The sequence below is a fragment of the Schistocerca gregaria genome, chromosome X (genome assembly GCF_023897955.1).
Source record: "Schistocerca gregaria isolate iqSchGreg1 chromosome X, iqSchGreg1.2, whole genome shotgun sequence".
Classification (NCBI taxonomy): domain Eukaryota; kingdom Metazoa; phylum Arthropoda; class Insecta; order Orthoptera; family Acrididae; genus Schistocerca; species Schistocerca gregaria.
In genome coordinates, this window is record NC_064931.1 from 613,871,883 (window position 1) to 613,898,731 (window position 26,849).

Here is a 26,849-nt window from a genome sequence, read left to right on the forward strand (position 1 = left end):
GGCTTATTCGTAGGATTTGTTTCTGAAGTAACTGCTCGAATTGTCTTTCGACTTAGTTTCCCAAAATGTGGCAGTTTACGGAATCCATTTATGCAGACTCCAAAACATTGTTGTGTGTGTGTGTGTGTGTGTGTGTGTGTGTGTGTGTGTGTGTGTGGAGGAAGGAGGAGGGGGACTGGTTGCAGTACGGGAAGGACAAATCGTCAGCACATCGATCTCCCTGACTTGATGTCAGCTTTAGGAATCGGAGCCACTACGTCTCCTTCTACGAGTTTGTTTGCCGTCGCCACAGGGATAACAGGCCCATTCCAATTTTATCGGCAAGAGAAAGTCTCTCGTTAATGGCTGAAATCAAACGTGGGTCCTCTACCTGTCAGACAGAAACACTGAGAGTTTAATGACAGAGACAGACCTCCTGTAGCATTTCTGCTGGAACAAATTCCTGGGTTCGTTTACCATGCGGGCGTAATATGGATCCAGAATGGCTTAGGCAGTATGTGTTCCATACTAGGTAATTACGGATTTCATTAGGGGGAGAGCACATGGACATTACCGCTTTCTGATGCCACAACACAGCGGTCAAGCCACGTGTTTTCACATCGTAGACCTGTCGCACTACATTCCACGCTACTTTCATATAATCTCTATAATAATGCTTTCGAAATACGGCGTATAACAAAAAGGTATGGCCAAACTTAAAGGAAATATTCCTCACACATAGAGGCACAAAATACGTAACATGGACGTGGGTCTGGAAACTATTTATTTCCATGCTACAGCTCATTTTGTGCTTCTCTTCACAATCACATTCATCATGGAAAATGTACAGAAACAGGACGTACCAGCATTATACGCAACGGTTTCTTACATGAAATGTTGAGAATGGGACGTTCAAGCCTACTAGTCTCTAGTGGAGGACGCCTAGAAGGACGAGGACACCTCACCTGGAGAAGGAAATTCTTCTTGCAGTTGACGACAACCCTAGTGTCAGCTTAAGACAATTAGCTACAACAAGTAATGTTAACTAAGTGAGTGTCTGTAGAGTGCTACATGAGAACCTGCTGTATCCGCACCACGTACAGCGTATGCAGACACTATCGACAGCTGATTTTCCTGCATGGGTACTCATCTGCGAATGGTTCACTGAGCAATGTCAGCACTCACTTTAGTACCAATGTGCTGTTCACTGATGAGGTTTCATTTCAACGTGATTAGATCGTAAATTTTATGTATGGCTATCGAGTATCCTCACGAATTTGTGCAATCATGTTATCAGCAAAAATTTTCTATCAACATTTGGGCCGGCATTGTTGGTAACTCTTTGTTAGAGCCTGATGTTCTTCCACCCAGGCTCAATGGAGAAATTCACCATGGTTTCGTGGAGAATACTCTGCCTGTTCTGTTGGAACATGTGCCTTTACGAGTGCAACAAAACTTGTGTTCATTTAGGATAAAGCTCCTCCTCATTTCAGGGTAGAGGTGGACCAGTTCCTTGACTTCCACGCTCTCCGTACCTGAACGCATTCAGCGCATCAGTGGCTCAATGCGACGGCGGGTGGATGTATCATTGCTAACGGGGTCATTTAAATTTCATTTAGAAAAGTGCTTCATACTGTGCTCATACGCTCTTTTACCGTATGTTTCCATGATTAACGTATTGAAGAGTTGTAGAAACTGAACTCTAGCTTGGAAGTACAGCGTTTCTGGAGTCATGTCCACAATAACATATTTCCCTCCTCGATGGGTGAGAAATTTTTCTTAAAAGTTTGGCTTTGCCTTTTAGTTGCTACCTTTGTGTAAACGATCTGTGTACTATATCACTGTGTACATATTTCAGGCCACTGAAGGTTGCTCACGATGAACTGAGGTAAAGCTCGTATGGCAGAATACAAACTGCGCTTATATTCAGCTACGGTAACACTACAGAATGACACGCAACTGAGGACGGACGGGTCAACACAGCAAAGAAAGTAATAATACTTACGGCTGAAATTGAGGTTGATGGACGCAGCCACCTCCCCCATCTTGTTTTTGGCCTTGACTTTGTAGAGGCCTGCGTCGCTCTCGATGACATCGTCGAGTTCGAGTACGACGAGGAACTTGTTGGAGCCGAGCGCCTGCGTGCGCATCACGGTCCTGTGGTCCTCTGCGAGCTGCGTGTCTCCCCTGAACCAGCATATGTCTGGCTTGGGGGACGACAGCAGCTGACACTCGAAGATGAGTCGGTTGCCCTCATCCTCCTGCCGTAGCTGCGGCTTCTGCGTGAAGCTCGGGGCGAAGTCCTCCGCCACCCCCATGCCGCCCGGGGTGGCTTTCTGCAGCGGCGAACACTACCACCCTGCGTACCAACACAACTGTCACTTCACTCGTCACGTAATCTACTTCACCATTGCGCCAAACACGTCCATGTGTAAACGTTGCCGACCTTTTGTTCGGAAAGTATTTCGATCAGTTCTCATTTAAAATGGTTGTACAGATCCGTAATAAGAACACGACAAAATATAGCTGGATTTAATGTGACAGATTCCTCTACTCGACTCAAGAATTTCTTGCCAGAAGTGCAGCTTAAACTAAAAGCATGTGCCAAATGTTGATTAGAAGCTTCCCTGTGCCCTCGTGAAGTATTTAGAGAAATAAATGGATCGAAATAAAATAAAAATTCCTTTCTCCACTAGTCTGAATACTTTCAGGATCAAATCTGGAGCATTTGGTGATACATAAGAAGAACAATTAAGGACGGGATTCATCGATTGAAAAGATATGTTGAGGAAATATAAAATCGTTTACACATGGTCGCACTTTGCGCCAAAGTTATGTTACCACACATCTAGAACAAATAATAATAAAAAGTAACTGTTTGTTGCTCTTTTATTAATGACATCCCAAAAACAGTTAATGTAAAATTTCAGAGTGATTTATTCATACACTTTAGTGTTTTCCGTTAAACTGAATTTCATATAATGTTTTAAGTTTAATTTCCTACGATGTTCGAAGGGACATCAGATAAATTAATTTTTAGTTCAAACCACAAACTCAATGTTCGACGGTAAATTTCATACCTTAAAACATTAGTGCACAGATGAAATCGAATACAAAACAATGAACAAATGTCTATGGACTTCTAATCATACCAATTTTTTGGGATAAATGTAATTTTTACCCGCTTGCGTAGTGAGTGAAAATAAAATCTGGAGCCCCTACGGGACAGTTCCCTCTACAAGAATAATGTTTTTGCTGTTTATGCGAAAATATAAAGAACGTATATGAACAGGTGAAACTTCTGACGTACCATCGGGAATGACTAGCGTTATTTGTTTGTTTTATGAATCCAAATTAATTTATTAACTACGAGCAATAGACGCGGTAGCGTTTTAAAACCTGCACAAAGGTCCCTAAATGACAACTGTGAAACTGGACTTTGAGCAAGATTTTTCGGTCAATACGTCTACAACAGTTAGCTTTTATCTCACTTCCGGGTACAATTTTAGATCCTAATTTTCGTATCCCTCGGTGTGTTAAAGAATTTCCGCAGAGCGAGTCTTTAATCATCTTCAACCGTTTTGTTATTTTATGATGAAATTGGAACTCATTAGAAGTAGATAATGCCATATATTTGTAAAATCTATATTAAATATTGATGTACAATCAAACATAATATGACGTAAATGCTATATCTAAAAATCAAACGCTATGCGGACACAACAGTAACAGCCACATGCACGACAGACGTTAGTATTAAACGTATGCGATTAAATACGTTCACTGAAATGTACCAAAATGCCAAGCAGAGTAAGTGAAGATCAGTTGACTTGTAACGGCAAGGTCTTGCAATATCTTCTAGATATATAAGTAAATGTTATTCCTATGCGCTGCTCACTTTATTAAAGCGGAAAGCAATACCAACCAGCCTTCAAAGACTATTGGTCAGGAAGCAACAGGAGACTATAATTTCTGCAAATAGATAGGAATCTTACAATATTTTTCTTCATAACGTCAGTTAATCAGTTACCGATAATTTAAAGCCACGTATGTATAGAAGTTTCATTTTGCATTTTTATACTAGATGCTGATATCTGCATTTTAATGACTGACATCTTAAGTACAGGAAAGACACAATGACTGATGTGATGTTATGTATGTAGCATTTTATGAATTCAGAACACAATACTAACGTGACACATAAATATAAACGAGCATAAGAATTATTAGACACTCTTGGAACGGTTCAGACATCGTTATCAGATCAGTCGAAGATATAATGGGCCAACTGAATTGTTCAATTTGATCATTCGGTCCCGAATACTATATGATAGGAGTTCAATTAGTCATTGATTATAAAATAAGGTATTTAAAAGATAAAATAAAATCGTGACGTACGTCATTGCCCTACTCAAGAAATTCTCTTTTGCTTGTGTAAGAATATCAGAGGACGTAGCAATCAATGACAGACATCGTAGCGGCTATGCAGTTTCTACATTGCTCAGTCCATGGTAAGTGATTTTTATACGTCTGAACACTACCATTCCCACTTCATCGTTCTCCTGCACAATTACTTTATATTACCTATCACGTTTACTATTTCCAGTTTACGTAAATGTTGAAGGCATCAGCATAATCATCATAAATGAAAAGGAGAGGATATAATGGCTCTACTATCCTGGGGTCAGCGGTATTTTAATACTGTGAAATGCAAAAGGTGATAATATAGTAGTTGATATCTGTAGATTTGCCACAACATATGCTTCCGAGTTCCCTCTTTCGAATGTCTGTAACTATAGTGGCTTCCTTAAATTGTGTTCCCAACATCACGTCTCTTCGTCTGGTGAGAGATATTTCCATATGTATCTTAACCTCTCATAGCTTACTTAGATTATTTGAACTACGTACTTTCATCTATCCATTACATATTTTAGAGTTTTATGCAGCATATGTTCTATTCCGCGACTGAATTGCCATAATGTTTTCCCACCTCACGAAGGACCCGGGTTTGATTCTCTATCTCGCCAAGCTTCGAAGAACTAATTAAAGAGCTACGTGAAGGAGAATAGCTGCTCCTCTGGATTCGAGCACCAACGACACGGCACCAACGACACGGATATGGGCGTGCTGACCAGTAAACTCTACAACGCTACTTTATCAAGGCACTTTACACATAGTGTTAAGTAATACAACGAAGTTTAGTTGTAATTAGTTAACATAGTATTATATTTCGACATTTTTAATGGTTTCAGTATTCCTTTTTATCGCAGCATTCCAACACAGTCTTTAAATCAAACTTTAATTGATCGCTAAATGTTTATTAAGTTCTGTTTCTAGTTATAAATTTTAATTATGAACCTTTAAGTCTTCCTTAAGCCGTCTACATGTTCATTCAACCATGTTTTATGAGGATCCAAGGTTGATGAACAATTCTTACCAATGCATCGGACGGGGTTTTGTATGCTGTCAGTTACAACACAGAATTATTCTAACCAGTCAGTTGGGCGTTAGTCATCCCCAATATCAGATTTGTGAGAACGTTCCATCGTATACAATTTCAAATGGTCACGACTAAATATTTGACCTTGTAGCAAAACAATAACTGATGTCTGCGGCTTTTTACGCTTATTATATATGTTTACACTGACAGTCAACTGTCAGTCCTTTGTAACAAGCGTTGATTATCTGTAATTTTTGGTATATTTTGCAAAAATTTTCTCACAACAGTACTTCTACATTTACAACAGTGTTGACCATGAACAATGTCAGAGAATAATTGATGCAATGTAAATAGTTTTTTACATACGAAGGAAAGGATCCATCTTACCTCCTTATAGTATGCCCATCACTTAACTGCTTATGAGAAATTTGCAGTTTAAATAACGAAACTTTGATAACTTTTTTATCATTTGCTAAGTAATTTTTCCACATTCTCTTCATCCATAGAGATAATGGCAGCCATCACACTTTCAGTATATGAAAGTGGTGTTTTTATCGAATGCTTTCATATAATAGTATAAATAAAGCCGTTTCGAGGTCACAGATGCGCAGTCATTAGAAGACATTAATCCGTGCAACACCCTGTCAAATTATCTTTATAATAAATGCAGACAAATGCGAAAATGGGCCTAAGACTTGTGACCTTTCATGAATATTCCAATCTTGTAGTAAAAACTTACCAATGTTCCCGTTATTCAATCTCTCAGTTTAATAAATCACTGTAAACAACAGTAAGCACAGTATCCTGGAAAGCTTCGTGTAAATGCACATCGCATTTTATAGTCGTAGCAGCTCAATTACGAACGCCTATTTACTAGGCCGTGGCTCCCATTGCCACTCTGACGCGTCTTGGAATGGACTCCACGAGCCCTGTATTATGAGCCACGTTGTTCCATGACCATTCGACCGCCATCCGCAACTAACGGACAGTCGGAAGTGCGTCCAAGACGGCAGTAGCGATCCAGATGTGCTCAACAGGGTTGAGGGCAGGTGACCTCCGTGGCTGCAAAGGACAAAAGGCTCGTGGACTGGTTACACGCTGTCTACATAAAGGTGACTAGTAGGTTCTGTCCGATTATGTTATCAATGGGGTGATTTGCACACGATTTGTAATTTAGGATTTTGTCCTTTGTTGTGGAACGGAAAATAAGTGCTTTTTCTTTTTAACTGTTTCATTATCTTGCCACACGAAGTATTATAGTTTCAAAAATAATTACCTGGCATTATTCCCTAGCATTTTAAAGTATATGTTCATTTCCTACTGACTTCTCTTACATATTATTCTTGTCTTAACTACTAATCCTTAAATATCCACTAAATGTTTAGCAATTTTCACTGTCTCTTTATTATGCGACCTGTAGCATATACTATGTCACAGCAGGAGATTATGCAGAGTATTAGTAGACAGTATGCTACTTGATATTTCATTTTTATATAAACTTATTTCGGCTTTACTGCTTTCATCAGTACATCTGCTGACAATTTCTTTTATTTATATTTTTCGTAATAAATATCCGCTCCCGGTAGCTGAGTGGTCAGCGCGACAGAATGTCAATCCTAAGCGCGTGGGTTCTCCCGGCTGGGTCGGAGATATTCCCCGGTCAGGGACTAGATGTTGTGTTGTCCTAATCATCATCATATTTCATCCCCATCGACGCGCAAGTCGCCGAAGTGGCGTCATATCGAGAGACTTGCACCAGGTGAGCGGTCTACCCGACGGGAGGCCCTAGTCGCACGACAATCGTAATACATGTATAATTTATAAAGGTTTTTTACATTGGATATTCACGTCCTGACGGTGTATACAGACATATGTCAACTTTGAGTAAACTATTACTGCTGTCCGTAGTAACATTTTTTCCGTAACGTTTCAAAATTGTTCGATGATAATAGCAATAACTGATAACCAAAACACCAGAGATTACAAACACATTAATAACATTATCATAGAAACACGACCCGCAACAACATAAATATCTTTTAGTAAACAAGTAGATGACGCACTTGAAATTCTACGACTGTCAAAATAATAAAAAACGTATGATAATATACGTGCAACATACAATAATCGGCCGGCCGGGGTGACTTTACGGTTCTAGGCGCTACAATCTGGAACCTCAGGACCGCTACGGTCGCAGGTTCGAATCCTGCCTCGGGCATGGATGTGTGTGATGTCCTTCGGTTAGTTAGGTTTAAGTAGTTCTAAGTTCTAGGGGACTGATGACCTCAGAAGTTAAGTCCCATAGTGATCAGAACCATTTTTTTAAAAAAAATAATCGAACATACCGACAGAACATCCCATATAAAGAAGACTCGAAGGAACCTTAATCGTTATTCATTACTAGAAGTACGAATAAAGATCAGTATAAAGAAGTCACTCTTGGAACTGCAGTTTTAAAGGTAAGAACCGTGACTTGAAATTTAACGAGTAGCATGAACACAGAAGTTACCTTCAATAATTCTTTTTTTTTTTACATACTGTCAAGAATGATGTTGCAAAACAACAGTACTTAAGTTGACTACGTACAGGTAAATTTCGCCTTCCCTTATACGTTTTATATGTAACACTTCTTGCAGCGGCCGTGCGGTTCTAGGCGTTACAGTGCGGAACCGAGCGACCGCTCCGGTCGCAGGTTCGAATCCTACCTCGGGCATGGATGTATGTGATGTCCTTAGGTTAGTTAGGTTTAATAAGTTCTAAGTTCTAGGCGACTGATGACCTCAGAAGTTAAGTCGCATAGTGCTCTGAGCCATTTTTTGAACTTCATGTAGCGACTGGAAATAGAAAATCCGGGTGTTACATAATCTAGAAGTCTATTAACGATTTCAGGAAACATCAGTAACATATTCCGTATTTTCAACGGCTAATACCCCCAGCAAAACCTTTGAAGTAACAGTTTGCTTCTCCTTGGCAACGGTAAACATACCAAAGTGTTTCCCTCGTGAATTACAAATATGCTGGCGTGCAAGAGGACCTATAAACACGCGGCAAACGTATCCACAGGGACGCAAACTGACGAGGAACAGCATCTCCCTAGAACGTATATGTGTCTGAATCGCTTGAGCTGCTGTTTGCCTGTTACCAGTCAAGCTGTATACTTTTTAATTCACAAGCTTTTTGCTCACCCGTCAAAGGCTCGATTCCGCAAGTATGAAGAGGGTTGAAGCTCTTCAGAGAGATGTATCGAATGAAATGAATGTAACTTTCAGGAAGCGAAAATCAAAATCATCCAATGATGAGCTCACAACTTCAAACTAGAGTCACCCGCTTCTAGCATATGACATTAGCAGCAGTAAATTTTTAATTCGTAGAGGAAAGGTATTTCTTTTTGAAAGTCTCTAATATCGGTGAAAGAAAGTATGGAGCTGTTACAGCCGGCGATCAGAGGGTTTTTGAGAACAAATGGGGAATACTGGAAAATTAAAAGGTTTGTGTTCTGGTATCGTAACAGTACCAGCAGCTCAGTGTATATACTCTTACAAAATTAAGCTCAGGAGATCTACATTTCATCACTTTATTTTATATTTTTTCGCTGTGGTCTGCACTACAATCGTAATATATTTATGAGATTACAATATTTTCGTCACAGAAATGTAGAAATATGATGTTCACCTCTCTGATACTCCTCAAATCGTATGTACAGATGTGAACTATGATGATGTCAAATATTATGGCGCATTGTGTAATGATTTAAGAATATGGAGCCGGCCGCGGTGGTCTCGCGGTTCTAGGCGCGCAGTCCGGAACCGTGCGACTGCTACGGACGCAGGTTCGAATCCAGCCTCGGGCATGGATGTGTGTGATGTCCTTAGGTTAGTTAGGTTTAAGTAGTTCTAAGTTCTAGGGGACTAATGACCACAGCAGTTGAGTCCCATAGTGCTCAGAGCCATTTCAACCATTTTTTTTAAGATTATGGAATCTAATAAGGCTTTTCTAAACCATCTGAAAATCACTTGTGTAGAGAAACTGTTTGAAGAATAAAACTGTCCGTAACTTACAGAGAGAAACCTGACTCGTCTGATTGGATAATGTGTTTACAGGCACCTACAGTCCACTTTTGGCATCTCCGAATTCACTGTATCCTGGAAGCTTATTCAGTCTGGAGTGAACAAGGGTCTCTAATATGGAACTTGGCTCCAAATCTCGATATGATTCCATTAACTGTACAGATTGCGTCCTGGAAAAGTTATTAAAGAACCAGGGACGACCTACTCCATCGACTTATTCCTCTCAGGCAGGCTGTAGCTGTTTCTTCCTGTGACGACCTCATCTTATGGCCACAATCCTTAGACCATGAAGTCTGCTGTTGCCAGTAAACCCGTGGAATAGTTCATGGCGATATACCAACGAAACCTGCCAGCTGCCCCATAGTAGGACGCTCGGTGCGTCCGAGTGCAATCACCCTTTTTGGAACAGTACCATATCGGCCTTACACTTGGCTCCAATGGCTCTGAGCACTATGGGACTTAACATCTATGGTCATCAGTCCCCTATTACTTAGAACTACTTAAACCCAACTAACTTAAGGACATCACACAACATCCAGTCATCACGAGGCAGAGAAAATCCCTGACCCCGCCGGGAATCGAACCCGGGAACCCGGGCGCGGGAAGCGAGAACGCTACCGCACGACCACGAGCTGCCGACGGCCTTACACTTGACAAAGTATTGTGATCAATGTTCTACCCTCGCCGAGCACTTGAGTTTCACTTTCCCTTCTTCTAATCTACCTTTAAGTGTCTGCAGCAGGCTTTAGTTTCGACATGCTAGGTGGTGAAATATTTATATGGCGATTTTACGTTAGATGCTTCAGCGAAGATTGTGTATATGTGTTGTTTCAGTGCCTTGTATTTCAGTAAAGAGGCCCCTGAACGGTTTTATACCGAACTAAGCGATTTTCAAATTTTTATACTCGATTTCATTACTTGATGTGTTTGATAAGAGAATTTAACACTTCCTTATTAGTTAAGTTATGCTCTTGTATTTGAAATTTCTTTAAGTTGTGTGATCTCAGGATTAAATGATGGACAAGTTGTACTTCTGTTCAACGAAAACAAGGACGTAATTATTGGCATCAAATACCAAGGGAACATAGTTTGTTACAGTCATAGCTAGATCACATGTCACTACCTCACATTTCTCGGAGAACGTAATATCTTCGTACCGACACTACACACATTTTTCGCTGTTGACTAGCTATCACTGGATCTAGCAGAATAAATTGTTGGGCATGTCACAGGTTTTCTTTGTAAGTAAATGGTACGAGTAAGACAGTCCTGGCTTAAGCATAATAATCATAATGAAATATGGTAGGAAAGACAGTGAATGACATGTGTCAAGTCAGCGAAAAACAAGAAATAAGAACTTAGCGCATAAAGAATTCTCCGAGACACATTAAACGGTACTTACAACTGTCAGTTAATTGGTCGTCGAATATTCCACGTATAGCAGCTTAATAACATTCAGTTTTCTATCACCATTTGTTGCGAGACGAAATTCAGTCTAACGCGCTTAACACATGTTTGTCACTCAGTGTCCGCGATCGTATGGCACTATTCGCAGGGAAACCCCCTCTTGTGCAAGTGTTTTCGTTTGACACCACTTCGGCGACTTCTGCCTCGATAAAGATGAAATGAAATGTTTTGAACGGTACAAATACCCAGTCTCCGAGCCAAGAAAATCTTTGACCCGACAGGGAATCGAGTCGAGGACCCCGCTATCTAGATGTAGCAATGCTAACCATTAAACAATGACCTGCGAACGACAGGGTACTCATTATCAACAAACGAAAGTTATCTTTCACCACCGACTCTGTCCGTTTGTGGAAAGAGCAAACATGTTGAGTTATATGAGTTAATTAATAAAACGGAAGAGCTAGGCTTCATAAAATGTTCACGTTTCGTTTAGGTGTGCTCAGAAGATCGCTTGTTAAAGAACTATGTGACTCGTTGGCGAAAAGGAACCCAATCTTCTCCAAGCTATACATACTTCTGCAATTACGCTGTGTCTCCTCCGCCAGGGAAAGACCTCATTTAATTAACGGAACTGTTTCTTTAGGTCTTCTCACTGTAATTTCGCCGCAGAGAAGTGAAGGATAGTAAGTTAACTATCATAAATTCGAATTTTGTATTTACACCGAAGAATTACTAATAGTAAGTAACAGGATAACGTAATTATTTTATAAAAGTTACTTTTTAACCTTTAGGAAACGAGTTTCATAACGCAATGTTTGCACATTGAACTATAATGAGATAAATATTTCGATTTACTTCCTGTAATTTCAGTGCCGGCCGCGGTGGTCTCGCGGTTCTAGGCGCGCAGTCCGGAACCGTGGGACTGCTACGGTCGCAGGTTCGAATCCTGCCTCGGGCATGGATGTGTGTGATGTCCTTAGGTTAGTTAGGTTTAAGTAGTTCTAAGTTCTAGGGGACTAATGACCACAGCAGTTGAGTCCCATAGTGCTCAGAGCCATTTGAACCATTTTGTAATTTCAGTGTTTACATTCAACTGTGATCAAATTAGAAGAGGGTAAGCTGACTGAAGGGCGACTTCCAGAAAAATTTATCCTTTGCATATGGGAAAATTGTATAAATTTTGAAGTCTATCGATATTTATGTCGATAAGTCACATTCATCCTTGACGTCAATTGGACGTAGAGGAACTATTAACAGCTTCCCTTTGACGGGAGAAGTGAGGCTACGGTTGGGGATTAGCTTATCTCACATTTCTACGTGAATTTTTGTAACACATGTTTGGTGGGCTCCACTTTTAATTCATGATTTGGTGGTTTATTTTAGTGTTTAATCTTTTAATTCCCAGCCGACGCAAGCTGAAAAGAGAAGGACCACTCTTGCTCGTGCCCAGTGGACAACCGGGGGGAATGTGATAGCGAGCATGATGGAAGAGTGTAGCCATTTCACTATTAATACTTTGGAAAATGACGACTTAAATTAAAGCGGTTAACTAGCAGTAGTGGCTCTCAAAGAGATTGCTTACATGTGTTGATCGTTTCTCGGTACCAGGCATTGTAATATGTCCAACCAACCTTTGCAAAAGTGAATTCTGAAACCAAAATATTCTTCCTCAAAATTTTATAATGCTTTTTAGAGGAAACGTAATGTGCGCAATGTAGGAACAATGCAGCATGAGGAAGGTTGTTTCACTTTATCTCAGTGCTCACAAACATAAAAGGGTTCGGTTTTCGTTCAGATATAATTAGAAGATTGCATGTTAAAGAACTATGTGTGTGGTCGGAAAACAACTGACTTGCTGTCAGTGAATGGTAAATTTTTACTTCCTATTACGGATGATGTCGAGTTCGAGCCGCATCAGTTCCATTCGTTGCACTGTTTAAAGTTCATTGATTTAATTCTTAATTTGTGTGCCAAACGAAGGAATACCTCAAAGCGCGCAGGCAGACTGCGTTTCCCAATGTGAGCGAGATCGGGCAGAAGTACTACCACTGATGATGTTTTATTTCAATAAAATGAAATACGTTTGGTAATTAAAAACACATGTTCTTGTAGTTGCGAAGACGGATTTAAAATACGGCGATAATCATTGATGTAAGCTTACTTAGTTCCACACATGAACTAATTCAGAAACGAAACTCTAACTAGCTTCCGCACTTCATTCGTGACACATATAATCATACATATAATGTGTATAATTTACACATATGATCATACATAGAATTCGATGCAGTTACAATCACCAAATATGAGGCAACAGTAATGCTACGAGAGAAATCCTCAGCTGCCACCACAATTAGACACTCGCTTGTAGCCGTCCGGCGTGGCCGAGCGGTTCTAGGCACTAAAGTCTGGAACCGCGCGACCGCTACGATCGCAGGTTCGAATCCTGCCTCGGGCATGGATGTGTGTGATGTCCTTAGGTTAGTTAGGTTTAAGTAGATCTACGTTCTAGGGGACTGATGACCTCGGAAGTTAAGTCCCATAGTGCTCAGAGCCATTTGAACCAACTCGCTCGTAGCCGGAAGGTCGATGTATTCTGAACGTACCCCGAGTCGCCGCCACTTTGTTACATCTATTAGACGTAACTAACGTAGGTGGTCCCATGAACCTGGCCTGCGAGGAGACGGCCTGCGCAACATGAAAGGGTAATCTGCGGATTCCAAGCCCTTGCTGCGAAAGAGGGAAGCAGACGTCGCGTATTTTAGAGACCAGATTACAAGGACAGAATATTCATGGAACCTTTCGCCATTTCATAACAAGAAATTTACCTCTTTCAGTCACTGTTGTGGATCAAGATGTTCAGTTGCCCGATATATACACAATTACTGCCGTGCGTTATCTGTACAGTGTCCTAGATCTTACGTTAACTGACAGTGTCTTTAAATGAAAACTGCAGCACGAGCTCAGCAGCAAAATACCACACACTTAAAGTTGTTTGATTAAATTGTAAACGTTATTCAGAATTGATCCATCAGCTGCAATACGTGTTTCTGAACTCGGAATGAAATGAATGCGGACATTCTGTAGCGTGTTCGCACTAATTACAATTATAGCTATACGGAGGAGTGCTGTTTAGTCAGACACGGTGTCTGGCTTGTTGCTGCAATAAACTAATGACTTCACATGAACCCACGGGAAGAAATCCATGATACCTCACAGGCCACCGAATGGAAACATCACATCCAGTCCACTCGTCATTTACATAACGCCACAACGCAGGCGCCCGCTGCGCGGCAAATCACCCTTTTGGATCTACAGCATTGTTAACGTTAAACATGGATGTTTTTACAAAATAAAATTCTGTTAACTACTTCCGGTTATGCGATATAATTTATCAGTGCTGTATGTGAATCCCTAAAATGCAATGTGCTTACTTCGCGAATTTTATTGGATTTGTTCTCGCGAGTAGTGGATCGTGTGACGTTTTGCGAGATCTTGTCGTGAAGAAATTTCCGAACCCCTCAATATTTTCTTAATTTTTGATGTTTTTATTCGATAAAATATATAGCACTTTCTAAATGTATATGTAAACAGTGCGTGTCAATATAATCACTGTGCTCATTGAGGGATTCGTTTCCGTACTGAACCATCTTATCCAAACTTCCCGAAAGAAATTCGTGAAACATAGGTAACTATGCCAACTCGGTGATACGTGAGGTTGCCTTCCGTTCATGCAATGATTCGAGGTCCCGATCAATCGTCAAGTCTGTAGCACATATGACTACTTTTTCTTGCAGAATATAGAGAACAATCAAACCCCCGATTCATTAAAGATTCCTAGACCCATGTACAAAACGACTGCGAACATCTGGCTATTTTACAAATGATTTAACGTCTTAAATATTTGCCTTTAAGCATGTAAGAGAGAGAAAGGTTAGGAAAGGTTTTAAATTATGTTTTGAAGTTTGTTGGAAGTCACAAAGTGCTCTCATTATGAATCACCGGATGAACATAAATTGGGTAATTTGGGCTCCGTTTTAAACAAAAGCTAGTTTTTCGCGCATCCTAATGTCTGTGGCATCATATGTCCTGAAACATGTGTTAAGTTATAAGTTAAAACGTCGTTCCTAATACCGAACAACGAAAATGTAGTAAGCGATAAACTTTTTTTCCTTTCGGCATTTCTTTGTGGACGTCAGCAAGAAAAAGTTTCGTTAAGGTTTGAAATTATGTGAAAACGGTTTTGGAGATAGGTATGTACTCTCATTGCCAGATACTGGGTGAATGGAGTCCTTGAATTTACGCGCTGACAGTTATGCGGCCTCAAGTCAAACACATAGTTTCTAACTATAATACTTATCTTCTTGTGTTAAACTTTCAAAAGACTATACCTCTTGACGAGTAGATTATGATAACATTTAAATTTTTAAATTCCGTCATTAATTACGCGAAATACTAAAAATCAATTATTTTTAAAGCTTATTTCCTTAAGGTATTACGCGATCATCAGCTTGGAGTAGAGCACTGTTTATTATTTTTTACTTTGACCTACACATGTCTTAAAATTGTTTTATCAATCTCAGTGGGTTGTTTTATTACCTAGTTCTACCTTTGGTCGAATATATGACTGTCAGCTATTATGGGTGCAGGCTTACTTTTCCGCAGTTCATTGTTCAGCCCCATTCTTATAGTAAAAATCATTTTATCGCCGTATTCTCCGGTGTGATTTCACATGCCTTCGTTTTCGCTGCCAAAAAAGTTTTCACTTACGTTCTCTTTTCTGCTGTTTGTGACGGTGCTATTACCGTGACAAAGTGTGGCACTACGTACAAAAGCAATGCTATGTTGTACACTTTACACTCGTATGCGCCTACGAAATCATTTATTTTAGAGACGATGTAGTGAAGCTTGCATCGAAAATTTTGTGAGCACCTGAGGATGTCGTTGTGGGCTCGCCACTCGTGTGGACATTCACTCCAAGTCAAGATTCCTGATTTCACAGCGTCACTTAACAATCTTTTTGTTAGCGTCTCGAAACAGCATGCTAGTTCTATATTTTCATTCCCATAGTTTCGTAAAATTTGTCGCAAAACAAGTCCTTCGTTCAAGGTTTGAACTTACAGATTATCTAACATTCTGGCGCCGTTGTTGTTTCTCTTTCACAAAGACTACGCGCCGAATAATGTGCTTTTAAACCTGTAACGGCGTGTACACTCTATTTTTCTTCTCGGTTAGAGTTTCTCAAACAAGAAGCGTCGATGCATGTGGAAAACCGCCCAAACTATACGTACTGAAGGGCTGTTGCTCGATCTGAACAGTCCGCAGCTCTTGGTCACGCGGTCGCGTTCTCGCTTCCCGAGCACGGGGTCCCGTGTCCGATTCCCGGCGGGGTCAGGGATTTTCACCTGCCTCGAGATGGCTGGGTGTTTGTGCTGTCCTCATCATTTCATCATCATTCATGAAAGTGGCAATATTGGACTGAGCAAAGGTTAGGAATTTGTACGGGCGCCGATAACCGCGCAGTTGAGCTACCCACAAACCAAACATCATCATCATCATCGACCTGAACACCCTGCTGGCTACCCTTGTAATTTCTTCTTAGTTAAAGAAACTAGTATGTGGGAAAGTGTTTCGACTTATTCGTTTTCTTGAATGAAACAGGATGTCTAGAGTTGGGTAATCTTTTTAGAAAAACGCCAAGCTTCAAAATTTAATAATTGCGGAATACTGCCAAGGAATCCCATTTAGATAGAACAGCATGTCGGCCACTAAACTCCAAGCCACGATAAAATAAAGAAACGGCAATACACGCTTAGCCATCGAGACAATAGTCACGGCTGAACTGAAAAAACGAAACAGTAATTCTAGTCATCTTTCCGAGTCCTCTTTTCGGATCACAGGATCACATGGTGCAGACATCACTAGCTCTCAAGGTGAAGTGTCACTCACGCTGTGTACATTTCTGCGTTTGCCTATTGTACGAACTGTTCTGCTTATGGCACCCAGTTCGACATTCAGGTGGTAGCACAAATTAGCGTTTTTTTTAGAGATGATGTGGGTGTCAATGTTAAAAACGATTTCTCTCTTTCCATTCTGTCCTAATAATTGTTGAATGGATTAGTAACAGTTACCGTTGATTATTCTTTAACCGATATCGGGCAGATTCACACAACTTCTCCGTTCCTAAATAATTCCTTCAGTCCATCAGTTTCTTTATTCCTTTACTCTACTTTTCTAAACAGCACTATTTCACTGTGATCTAAGACCTCAATAAAATTACTAAATGCTCAACCTGTAAGTACCTAACTTACATTATACTGAAAACCACATCACCTACATTATAATGAATGAAATAGTATATTCGCAACAGGCATGTGAGGTATACTAGACGGTGAGCATCAAAGCACTCCTTCGTTCCTTTATTCTTCGCCTTTATATTCAAATAAAAATGTGTTATAGCGGCGTGTTTTTTGTATAGCGGTAAGTTTAAAATAAAGCTACAGAGTCTTCAAGCTAGTATGACCTAAATGAAGCTCATTTCAGTTAATTAGTGCTATTGGTACTGGCTTTAAATTTCAGCCGAGTAGGAGACCGTTGTGTGCGGAACCTAGCTCCTCCGAGCTATAAACATTTTTACATCAATCGCTTCGTGGTCTTCTCGCGAAACAACTACGGCAATCAGTAATTTAATACACATAACGCCTCTAAGGCCGCTCATTGGGCCAACAGTAAAGTGACTACTATAATTCTCTTCATCCCTGAGCTGCGCCGAACAGGGCGTGACTAGAGCTTCGTCTCTGTGTAACACCACACCCAGTAAGACCAGTTACTCTGAAAGAAATTTAGTACAATAAATTTGTCGTATTATTCCCTGACCAATATCTTGATGTCTCGGCTCGTTTGATGAAAGATTCAAATTAACAATAAATCTAAATTAATGGTAAAATACAAAAAGTAGGCCTTCAGGAGGAAAAGCAAGGTCAACTATCAACCAGCTCTTGATTTCCCAATTTGCAGTTTTGTAACTGGTTTCGCTTGAGATCTGATTGCATATAATTTAGTTCTTACGTTCATTGGTCTTTGTTACCCATATTCATATTAAGCAGCAATACAGTTGACAGTAGTATATGGGCCTACAGGCGAAGTATTAGATTTGCCCTACTGTGTTTCCAGTTTCCTTGTCAAAAAATTGTCTTTGTTTTGTATAGAGAGAACTGTGGCGTAAAGGAGATAGCTTTGGCTCATCTGCAATATTTTCCAGTAAAAAATCGTCTTGAAACACTGCTTGTAGCTTTGTGTACCCTAAAATATCGCGAACAAGTGATCACACGTAGTTAAAAGTGCGATAATTAGTGATTACGTTCTGGTGTAGAGCGAACGTGCCTCATCATCCGAATGTTCAGCAAGGAGTAATACACTTACAGTATACTATCGGCGAATAAGCGAGGTAAAGTTTTCCCCCTCTATACATTTCTGAACCACAAATGCCAAATATTGAGTTGGGAAAGTCTGCACGGTAGGAAGTCGGTGTGCATGCTACGGGATGTTTTGGCCCCTCTCTCAAGAGGCATGCGCTTCCCTTGATAGGCATTGTTGCTATAAACATCTAAGAGCACCTAAAATTCGTGTACCTGATTGAAACTGCAAGATGAAATTTTGTCCAGCTGCGCCTGACTGCACAATCAGGCCATCTCGAATTCGTCCGTGAGATCGAATTTTAGCCCATTTTCTACACCATACAACGGAATGCTGTGACAGTATGTACTTTAGACGTCGTATGTTACGTTCATAGAGATGCATAGTAAGAGACGCAGTGGTTGTAAGGCTCGAGAAGACAAAAACCAATCAGAGCTTTGTTTACTGCAACTGGCAATAACTCTCACATCGAGAGACACACTGAATTTATGTCCTGATACGCTCTATTTGCATTTCCTTGACAACCTAACATAGTTTTCCTAAAAATCGTAACGTTAGGCACTTTCTTTAACTCACATATCCACTGAAATACCGAAAGCTGTTCCCAATGTTTACGAGGAATAAGTTGTACATCTTGTGGAGACAATTTCTTCTCTTACTCCGAACCATTCCAGAGAGCACATGAACGGCATTTTTCGAGTTAACGCGCTTTCCGTAGTAGAATCGATTATAGTCTGACGTATGACCCGAGAATCGGAGTGCATATAGCGTCGTTCGCGTAGACCAATGGTTTCTACAAGAGACGAATGAAGTTTAATTTTTTTATCGACAGAAGAAATTTGTTAAGCTAACAAACCCATAAAGGCATATGGTTCAAATGGCTCTGAGCACTATGGGACTCAACTGCTGTGGTCATCAGTCCCCTAGAACTTAGAACTACTTAAACCTAACTAACCTAAGGACATCACACACATCCATGCCCGAGGCAGGATTCGAACCTGCGACCGTAGCAGCCGCACGGTTCCGGACTGCGCGCCTAGAACCGCGAGACCACCGCGGCCGGCATAAAGGCATATATTCCAGATCTAACATCAACATAACTTGAAATAAGAACAACACGGTTATCCGTTTAAACTCACTCATTCGCCAAGTAGATGCACGAGGATCTTCCTGTGACCAATTCACTTGTGTAGAATGAGCGATGTAAGACTGAACGTTCATCCAGAGTACAAATTTATGACGTCCAGCATTTCATTGTCCTGTGACGTAAACATTTCGGTAGCGAGGAGAACACAGTAGAGTATACGATTTCCAGCAAATATATTTCTAAACAAATAATACAATCTTTTGTGCCTGCACGCAGTTCTTCTTAGTCCTTTGAGACCTGAAGTTTTAATTGAGGGCTTCCAGCTTGGTGGCGCTGGGGTTGCTTTCCCCGCTCGTGCAGAAGGAATCTCGCGCAAATGCACAAAAGACGCCACGACTAACATCTAAAGAAAGCACTTTTATGTAACTCAGCCACAGAGAATGTTTCTAAGCGTAGGCTGCTTTCTTAGGTGGCTTAGGTTACTTGATAATTTCAACCTGTTTATTTTTCTCATCCTGTACACCATTCCCTGCAACCATCATGCGAGTATGCTTTTTAGAAAGCTTTGTGAGGCATATTTTAGTGTTTTGTTACAATTAATTTATTTCTCACCCTTCTGTTTCATATAAACAGCGCTGACGGGAGGAAAACGGAATCTAAATGATCAAAATGTGCGGCATGAGGCTGCCTCCACTCTCCACGCTCCGCAGATATATTTTTTCCCAGAATGTTGCAAATGCTTTCGTATCAGTTATCTGTCATACACTATCGGTCCGTCTTTTATTCCGTTTAATTTCATCTGCGTGACTCAACGAGATCACTCTGAGCTAACGCAATGGACATGCAGCCTGGAGGAACAGGGTTGAAGCCCCTGTCCAGCCATTCAGATTAAAATTTTCGGTTGTTTACGTATACCGGTTAAGGCGAATGTTGGGATGGCTCCGCTGTGCAAGACACAGCCGAATTCCTTCTCCATCCTTATCCTATTTGAGCTTGTACCTCGTCTCCCATGACCACTAGTCGATGGGTCATTACATCCTTGTCTTTCTTCAATGAGATCAAACCCCGATCATTAGTACAGAAATCGAGTATTGGCAGCACGCGCTTCGTATACGGTGCACTTTCGAATAGCGCATCCAGTGAATGGATCCATGGTATTATTCATATGTCGCAGTTACATTCGATTCCGTTATTTCTACAAGTTCGTTGTTCCTTTAAATTTGAACCGCACCAGCTCTGTGACATATATTACAAATTTAACTTCTGTTTACAAATGACTATCTTAGTCACGATTGCCGAGAGTTGCATCATTACACTTTTCATCGGAAGCCACCATCTCGCGATTTCTCAGTGATGTAGACACACAACACGAGTATGTTTAATGATACACAATTTTATATTCGTTAAATGCCCTGTAACTTGTAAAGAGTTACCGTTACCAGTAGGAGGGCTCGACGAAATGCACGATGCTATGCACTGTCTTCCTTTGAGCAGTGGCTATCAGTCACTGGAAACTCCACAAGGCGAGAGTTTTAGCGTGTGTAGGTTTGTGTGTCACACGAGATCTGTAAGTAGTCCGTGGCACGAACCTACAGCGACACGCCCTAGATTTATTTTTAAACAGCTGAACCATCGAAAATCTGTTTCAACGCTTTTAGAACTAGGTAGTCACTGTTTATTTCTGTAGGGGATCCTGAAGACGGACGAATTGTCAGCAGCAGGAGGTAACCAGAGGGTGCTTCCACGGCGAAGCTGGGCTCCTCAGACTGAGACGTTGCGTAATACAGACCCTGGGGAGCACAGGGCGGTGCCGAAGGACGCCACAGGCCTTCCTCGTCTTCGCCCCAGATGCACTGTTCACACACATTTCTTGACAGTTTCACTTTCGATGGGAATGCCTGCATTACAAGTGGAGCCTTCTGCGTGGTTTTTTATCACGAAAACTTCAGTCTGAGCAGGTATTCAGTTCTTTTACCAATAATCGATTTGTTTGGATACAAAAAAATTTACGTCAGCGACGACAAGACGCGCGCAGAAAGACATATCTGTACGACACACTGAACCTACTCTTCTTCCTGGAGCATGAAACTATGGCGCTCTTATTTGACATTGAGTATCTAATAAATTAGGTATCACAGCAGTCTGATATCGACTGAGGTGCAGTTTTCACGTAGTCCAAAAGTAACACTTCCAGATCACACATTTCTTCCATATTGGCTCGGTGACTTAATATTCTACGATCTTTACTAAAGGAAACGAGTAAGTGAGGGGCGTACAAGGCCACTATACGCTAAACTTTCTGATCAGTATTTTACCTACAAATCCACTCACAGCCAACACATGTTTCTAGACATTCACAGTTCTATAGCACTTTCCTTTGTGTCGATCTGAAATAAACACCACGATAAAGTCGTCAACACAGGATTTTAAAATGCACTCACTACTAGTATTGCTCCAATAACGAAAAAAAGTGTGAGGTTGGATGTTACGAACATGAGTAGCACAATTCTTAGTCATTTAGGTGAACAAGATACTAAGTTAATTAGTTAATAGGAGTTAAATCACAGATAATTCTTCCATTTCACTCGACAGCTAAGTAGCGTACAGGTTAGTTATTAGGGAAAGCTTGCAGGAAAGACGGAGATGTTACGGGAAAAAGCGGTGAGCGGGGCATGGATTTTCCTCTCCACAGGAGCTCAAATTCATCTGTATCCGCTCAAGAGGGCGGGCCAATTGCCACCAAACTGTCGGGACTCAACAGCCTCGTGGAGACGTGGGTAACGTGCCCTGCAATATCATACCATATTCCCACGTCACGGCACAGGACTCGGGATTCAGGTGAGTGAAGCAGCGGAGTGGAGTAGGATGCCACAGTAGCGTTTAACGATATCGACAAACAAACAGAAAAAAAAACTTTTCATTCTCTCGCCGGAGAGCTGGCGATGCTAAGTGAGCACCACTACACAGGTTGCGGGAACATACAGAATGGCTCCAGAAAAGCGTTAGCTCCGGCACAGTCGCACAGGCATTATGGTGTGGCGTCCAGAGAGACAAGCACAAGCACAAGCACAGAGAAGCCGGTACTTATCGCGACGCGCACGCGGCACTCACACTATGTCTCGGAACAGACGGCTGCGCTGTTCGGGAGGGCCGGCAGACGTCTGTGAGCTGAGCGGCCGCTCGCCGGCTCGCCTCCTCGCGGCTCGCCTCTCCGCCGCGCCAGGAATAGCGCGTCGGCCCACGCGCGCCCAAAATTATTGTTGCTGCCTCATTAGCCGTGCGCTGGCATGCCTCGTGGCGTTTGTTTCGCGACGTTTGGTAACAAACAGCCGGCACGCCCCACACTTGGCTGCTCGTCATCGACGACTCACCGCCATCGACATCGGTCGAGGGTCGCCCCCCCCCCCCCCCCTCACCTGACGACCACTTCCGCCCGTGTCGACCGAGCATCTAGCTGCAATGTGTAAAAGAAAAAGACTTCCACTTCGTTTCAGCATAAGAAAGAACACAGGAAGTCCATCTATCTCAACACAAGCAATTCTCACCGCCGTTTGCAAAAAATTTTGCAGTACTTTCTCTTCATTTTTCTATTCCTCCGAGGTTTTAATACGTTGTTTACTCACAGGAAGAAAGGCCTTTTTATCCAAGGAGATCTGAATAGTATCTGGGCCACATAACACCCAAACAATCACAAGCTAAACACTCTGTTCGTTGAGTTCAATTCACAAATATCTGGAGGCGAAATTGTTCCTCACACGAATATTATTTTTCAAAATTGATATCCTCTCCAAGGTGTGATTCCTGACTCATTGATAAGAGAACATTATACATGCTGTATACTAACAGAATGTGATAAATACAACTATCTACGCCGGCCGGAGTGGCCGAGCGGTTCTAGGAGCTACAGTCTGGAACTGCACGACCTCTACGGTCGCAGGTTAGAATCCTGCCTCGGGCATGGATGTGTGTGATGTCCTTAGGTTAGTTAGGTTTAAGTAGTTCTAAGTTCTAGGGGACTGATGACCTGAGCATTTAAGTCCCATAGTGCTCAGGGCCATTTGAACCAACTATCTACGAAAAATTACTATACACAGTAATTTAAAAATTAAGGATTATTTTTCTCTTAGAGTAGCTATTAGTTCCACGAATAGGTCAGTTGCCAAAAGTATTTGCCATTACATCCGTCTTCGTAAAAAAAAATTTAAAACTTGGGGGGCCGGCCGTTGTGACGGAGCGCTTCTAGGCGCTTCAGTCTGGAACCGCGCGACCGCCACGGTCGCAGGTTCGAATCCTGCATCGGGCATGGATGTGTGTGATGTCCTTAGGTTAGTTAGGTTTAAGTAGTTCTAAGTTCTAGAGGACTGATGACCTCAGATGTGAAGTCCCATTGTACTCAGAGCCATTTGAACCAAAACTTGGGGGCCTTTTCTTTTGCTTATTACGTATACTTCTGTATAATTAGATTTTATATTAAAACTGGTCACTGTTGTTGTAATGATGCAGTCAGACTAAAGTACTTTGCAGACTAATTATGACACACAGTGGTTCGCTCGTCACTATACAGTTTGGTTATGTAATACATTGTGTTTTATATCCGCAATCAAGTTAGACAAATACCCTGTTTGTATAAATATGTGGCACAGGTCTATCAGTGGCGTACCAATTAATTTTAGTGTGTGTGTGTGTGTGTGTGTGTGTGTGTGTGTGTGTGTGTGTGTTTGCGGGGAGATTGGGGGAGGGGGGGATGGAGGGTAGGGGTGGTTGCAGTCAAACGTATTCACTGATTCTTTTTTCTTTAGGGGGGGGGGGATTAGGACAATCAAGCTACTCAATGATTTCGTCTAAACTGAATTAGACATATGTACATCTTTCAACAAAACCCCTAAGCTAATATATAAATCGATAGTGTGGGAAGGTGTGTTAAGGCACTAACTGGCCTGTTGTTCTACAGAGAAATAAATTCATTAATATTGAAAGTCGTGAATATGGGCCCTATGGGTCCAATTATACAGGGTGTTACAAAAAGGTACGGCCAAACTTTCAGGAATCATTCCTCACACACAAATAAAGAAAATATGTTATGTGGACATGTGTCCGGAAATGCTTAATTTCCATGTTAGAGCTCATTTTAGTTTCGTCCACCTACGCTCAATGGAGCACGTTATCATGATTTCATACGGGATACTCTACCTGTGCTGCTAGACCATGTGCCTTTACAAGTACGACACAACATGTGATTCATGCGCGATGGAGCTCCTGCACATTTCAGTCGAAGTGTTCGTACGCTTGTCAACAACAGACTCGGTGACCGATGGATTGGTTGAGGCGGACCAATTGCATGGCCTCCACGCTCTCCTGACCTCAACCCTCTTGACTTTCATTTATGGGGACATTTGAAAGCTCTAGTCTACTCAACAACAGTACCAAATGTAGAGACTTTTCGTGCTCGTGTTGTGGACGGCTGTGATACAATACGCCATTCTCCAGGGCTGCATCAGCGTATCAGGGATTCCATGCGACGGAGGGTGGATGCATGTATCCTTGTTAACGGAGGACATTTTGAACATTTCCTGTAACAAAGTGTTTGAAGACACGCTGGTACGTTCTGTTGCTGTGTGTTCCTATTCCATGATTAATGTGATTTGAAGAGAAGTAATAAAATGAGCTCTAACATGGAAAGTAAGCGTTTTCGGACACATGTCCACATAACATATTTTCTTTATTTGTGTGTGAGGAATGTTTCCTGAAAGTTTGGCCATACCTTTTTGTAACACCCTGTATATATACAGGTCCTGCTTCTTGGAAACACTTTCGTTCTTTCAGTTTTGAAACAGACATCACACACTTGGAAAGACATTAGTTCTACTTTTCTCTTAGGCCACTTTCAAACAGCCGGCCGGAGTGGCCGAGCGGTTCTAGGCGCTACAGTCTGGAGCCGCGCGACCACTACGGTTGCAGGTTCGAATCCTGCCTCGGGCATGGCTGTTTGTGATGTCCTTAGGTTAGTTAGGTTTAAGTAGTTCTAGGCGACTGATGACCTCAGAAATTAAATACCATAGTGCTCAGAGCCATTTGAACTTCCAAACAGTAGTTGGGATTGCTGTAGATCGTAATAACAATCGGTCATTGGTAGACGTTTCATCTTTACTATTATTATTATTGCTATTTTATATACACTTCACTTCGCATCTTAATGGGAAAGAGAAATTCACAGTTTCTATGAAAAGAAGAAGACATTTATTTTCGTTCTTTATAGAATCCAAAAATTTTACATATATTTCCCGAACGTTGTTTTCCTTTCCACAGGTTGGTAAACAAATCCCTTCATGGCATCCATAAGATTAATTCTCCCCGCACTGTACTGATAAATATGGAGCAGGAGTAGGTGAATGAATCAGTATGTCATTGTTGATCTCAGCAAATTTTAAGTCGTCGCAAGATGCTGAATGACCTGACAGAGGATGCCGGCGGTAATGGAACCTTCGCAATCAGACTGATGAAGCGAATAACCTCCGGAATATTTCTTTGACCCTATCACTTCCAGCAATAAGTTATCTTTGAATAGAGGATACATTACATGGTTATACACGAAGTAATGGTTCGCAATATTTTCGAGCTGTGCATGAAACCTGTGTAGGTTAAAGTCGGCTGTGTGTGGTCCCAGCGACTCTTCTGCACGTCGTGCACATGGACGGTTTGTTTTGGATGGCGTAACAAGTATCTCTTCCAGATGTAATAGTCACTTTAGATCCTCTTGATTGAATCTTATTTCAATCAAAAGGCATCAAGAATTTCTAACATATAATTTTTAAATATTCGATCATGAGACAGTTCTTCAAGACCAAATGATGTTTTTGTGTGTTATAATCTCGCTGGTATTCTTCTTTGTGGTGAGATATTTAGGTCTTTCAGATTTATGTTCTTGGAATAATCTTCGACTTTCTCCAACAGAGTATCATATGTTTCCGCTGCCCTAATATACGCAAGAGCTCCTTTCAGAACATCTACTGGACGCTTCATTCCGGCTGCATTAAGACTGCGATTCTGTAGGGATCTGGCCAAATACTTCGACAATGACTGTCGCATGTTAAAAAAAAAATAGTGTCCAACTTCTCGCGCCACTAAACTTAGCCCTGCAGGACTGACTGTCTTTCGTTTCTAATAGAGTTCTGTGCATTCAATACTTCTGTCACTCTTTCCTGGACCTGGTCATATTGTTGCCTGAAATGTTAGAAAGATTTCACTCTTACAGCCCATCCAGTGGGACGCACTGGTACCAGCGGTTAAAATTTCAGATTTTGATTACTTTTGTCGACACCATATGTTAGCAAAATATTTGCGTGCACGTTTTTCCTTTTTGTAGATTCCAGAATTATAGATGACTTTGTCACAGTTACCAAGACTTCGCACAATGGATCACTGCTTCTTGAAACTTCCGGCAGTGCTAGATCCA

The 26,849-nt window shown here is 41.3% G+C and overlaps 1 protein-coding gene across 50 annotated transcripts in view; it reads right to left on the bottom strand.

The window, feature by feature from the left end:
* LOC126299121 (twitchin) overlaps nucleotides 1–22,713 on the bottom strand; it is a 484,418-nt gene extending 461,705 nt beyond the window's left edge. For 44 of the 50 annotated variants that reach the window (XM_049990870.1, XM_049990869.1, XM_049990868.1 and 41 more), the window contains exons 1-2: nucleotides 22,508–22,580; nucleotides 1,985–2,338 (exon numbers count right to left, since the gene is read on the bottom strand). In XM_049990870.1, the coding sequence (XP_049846827.1) occupies nucleotides 1,985–2,297 (313 nt within the window). In that variant the 5' untranslated portion in view covers nucleotides 2,298–2,338; nucleotides 22,508–22,580. Of the gene's footprint in view, nucleotides 1–1,984; nucleotides 2,339–22,507 lie in introns of all 50 variants that reach the window. The other 6 variants (XM_049990829.1, XM_049990822.1, XM_049990871.1 and 3 more) reach the window with 4 other exon arrangements.
* Between the last annotated feature and the right edge of the window lie 4,136 nt (nucleotides 22,714–26,849).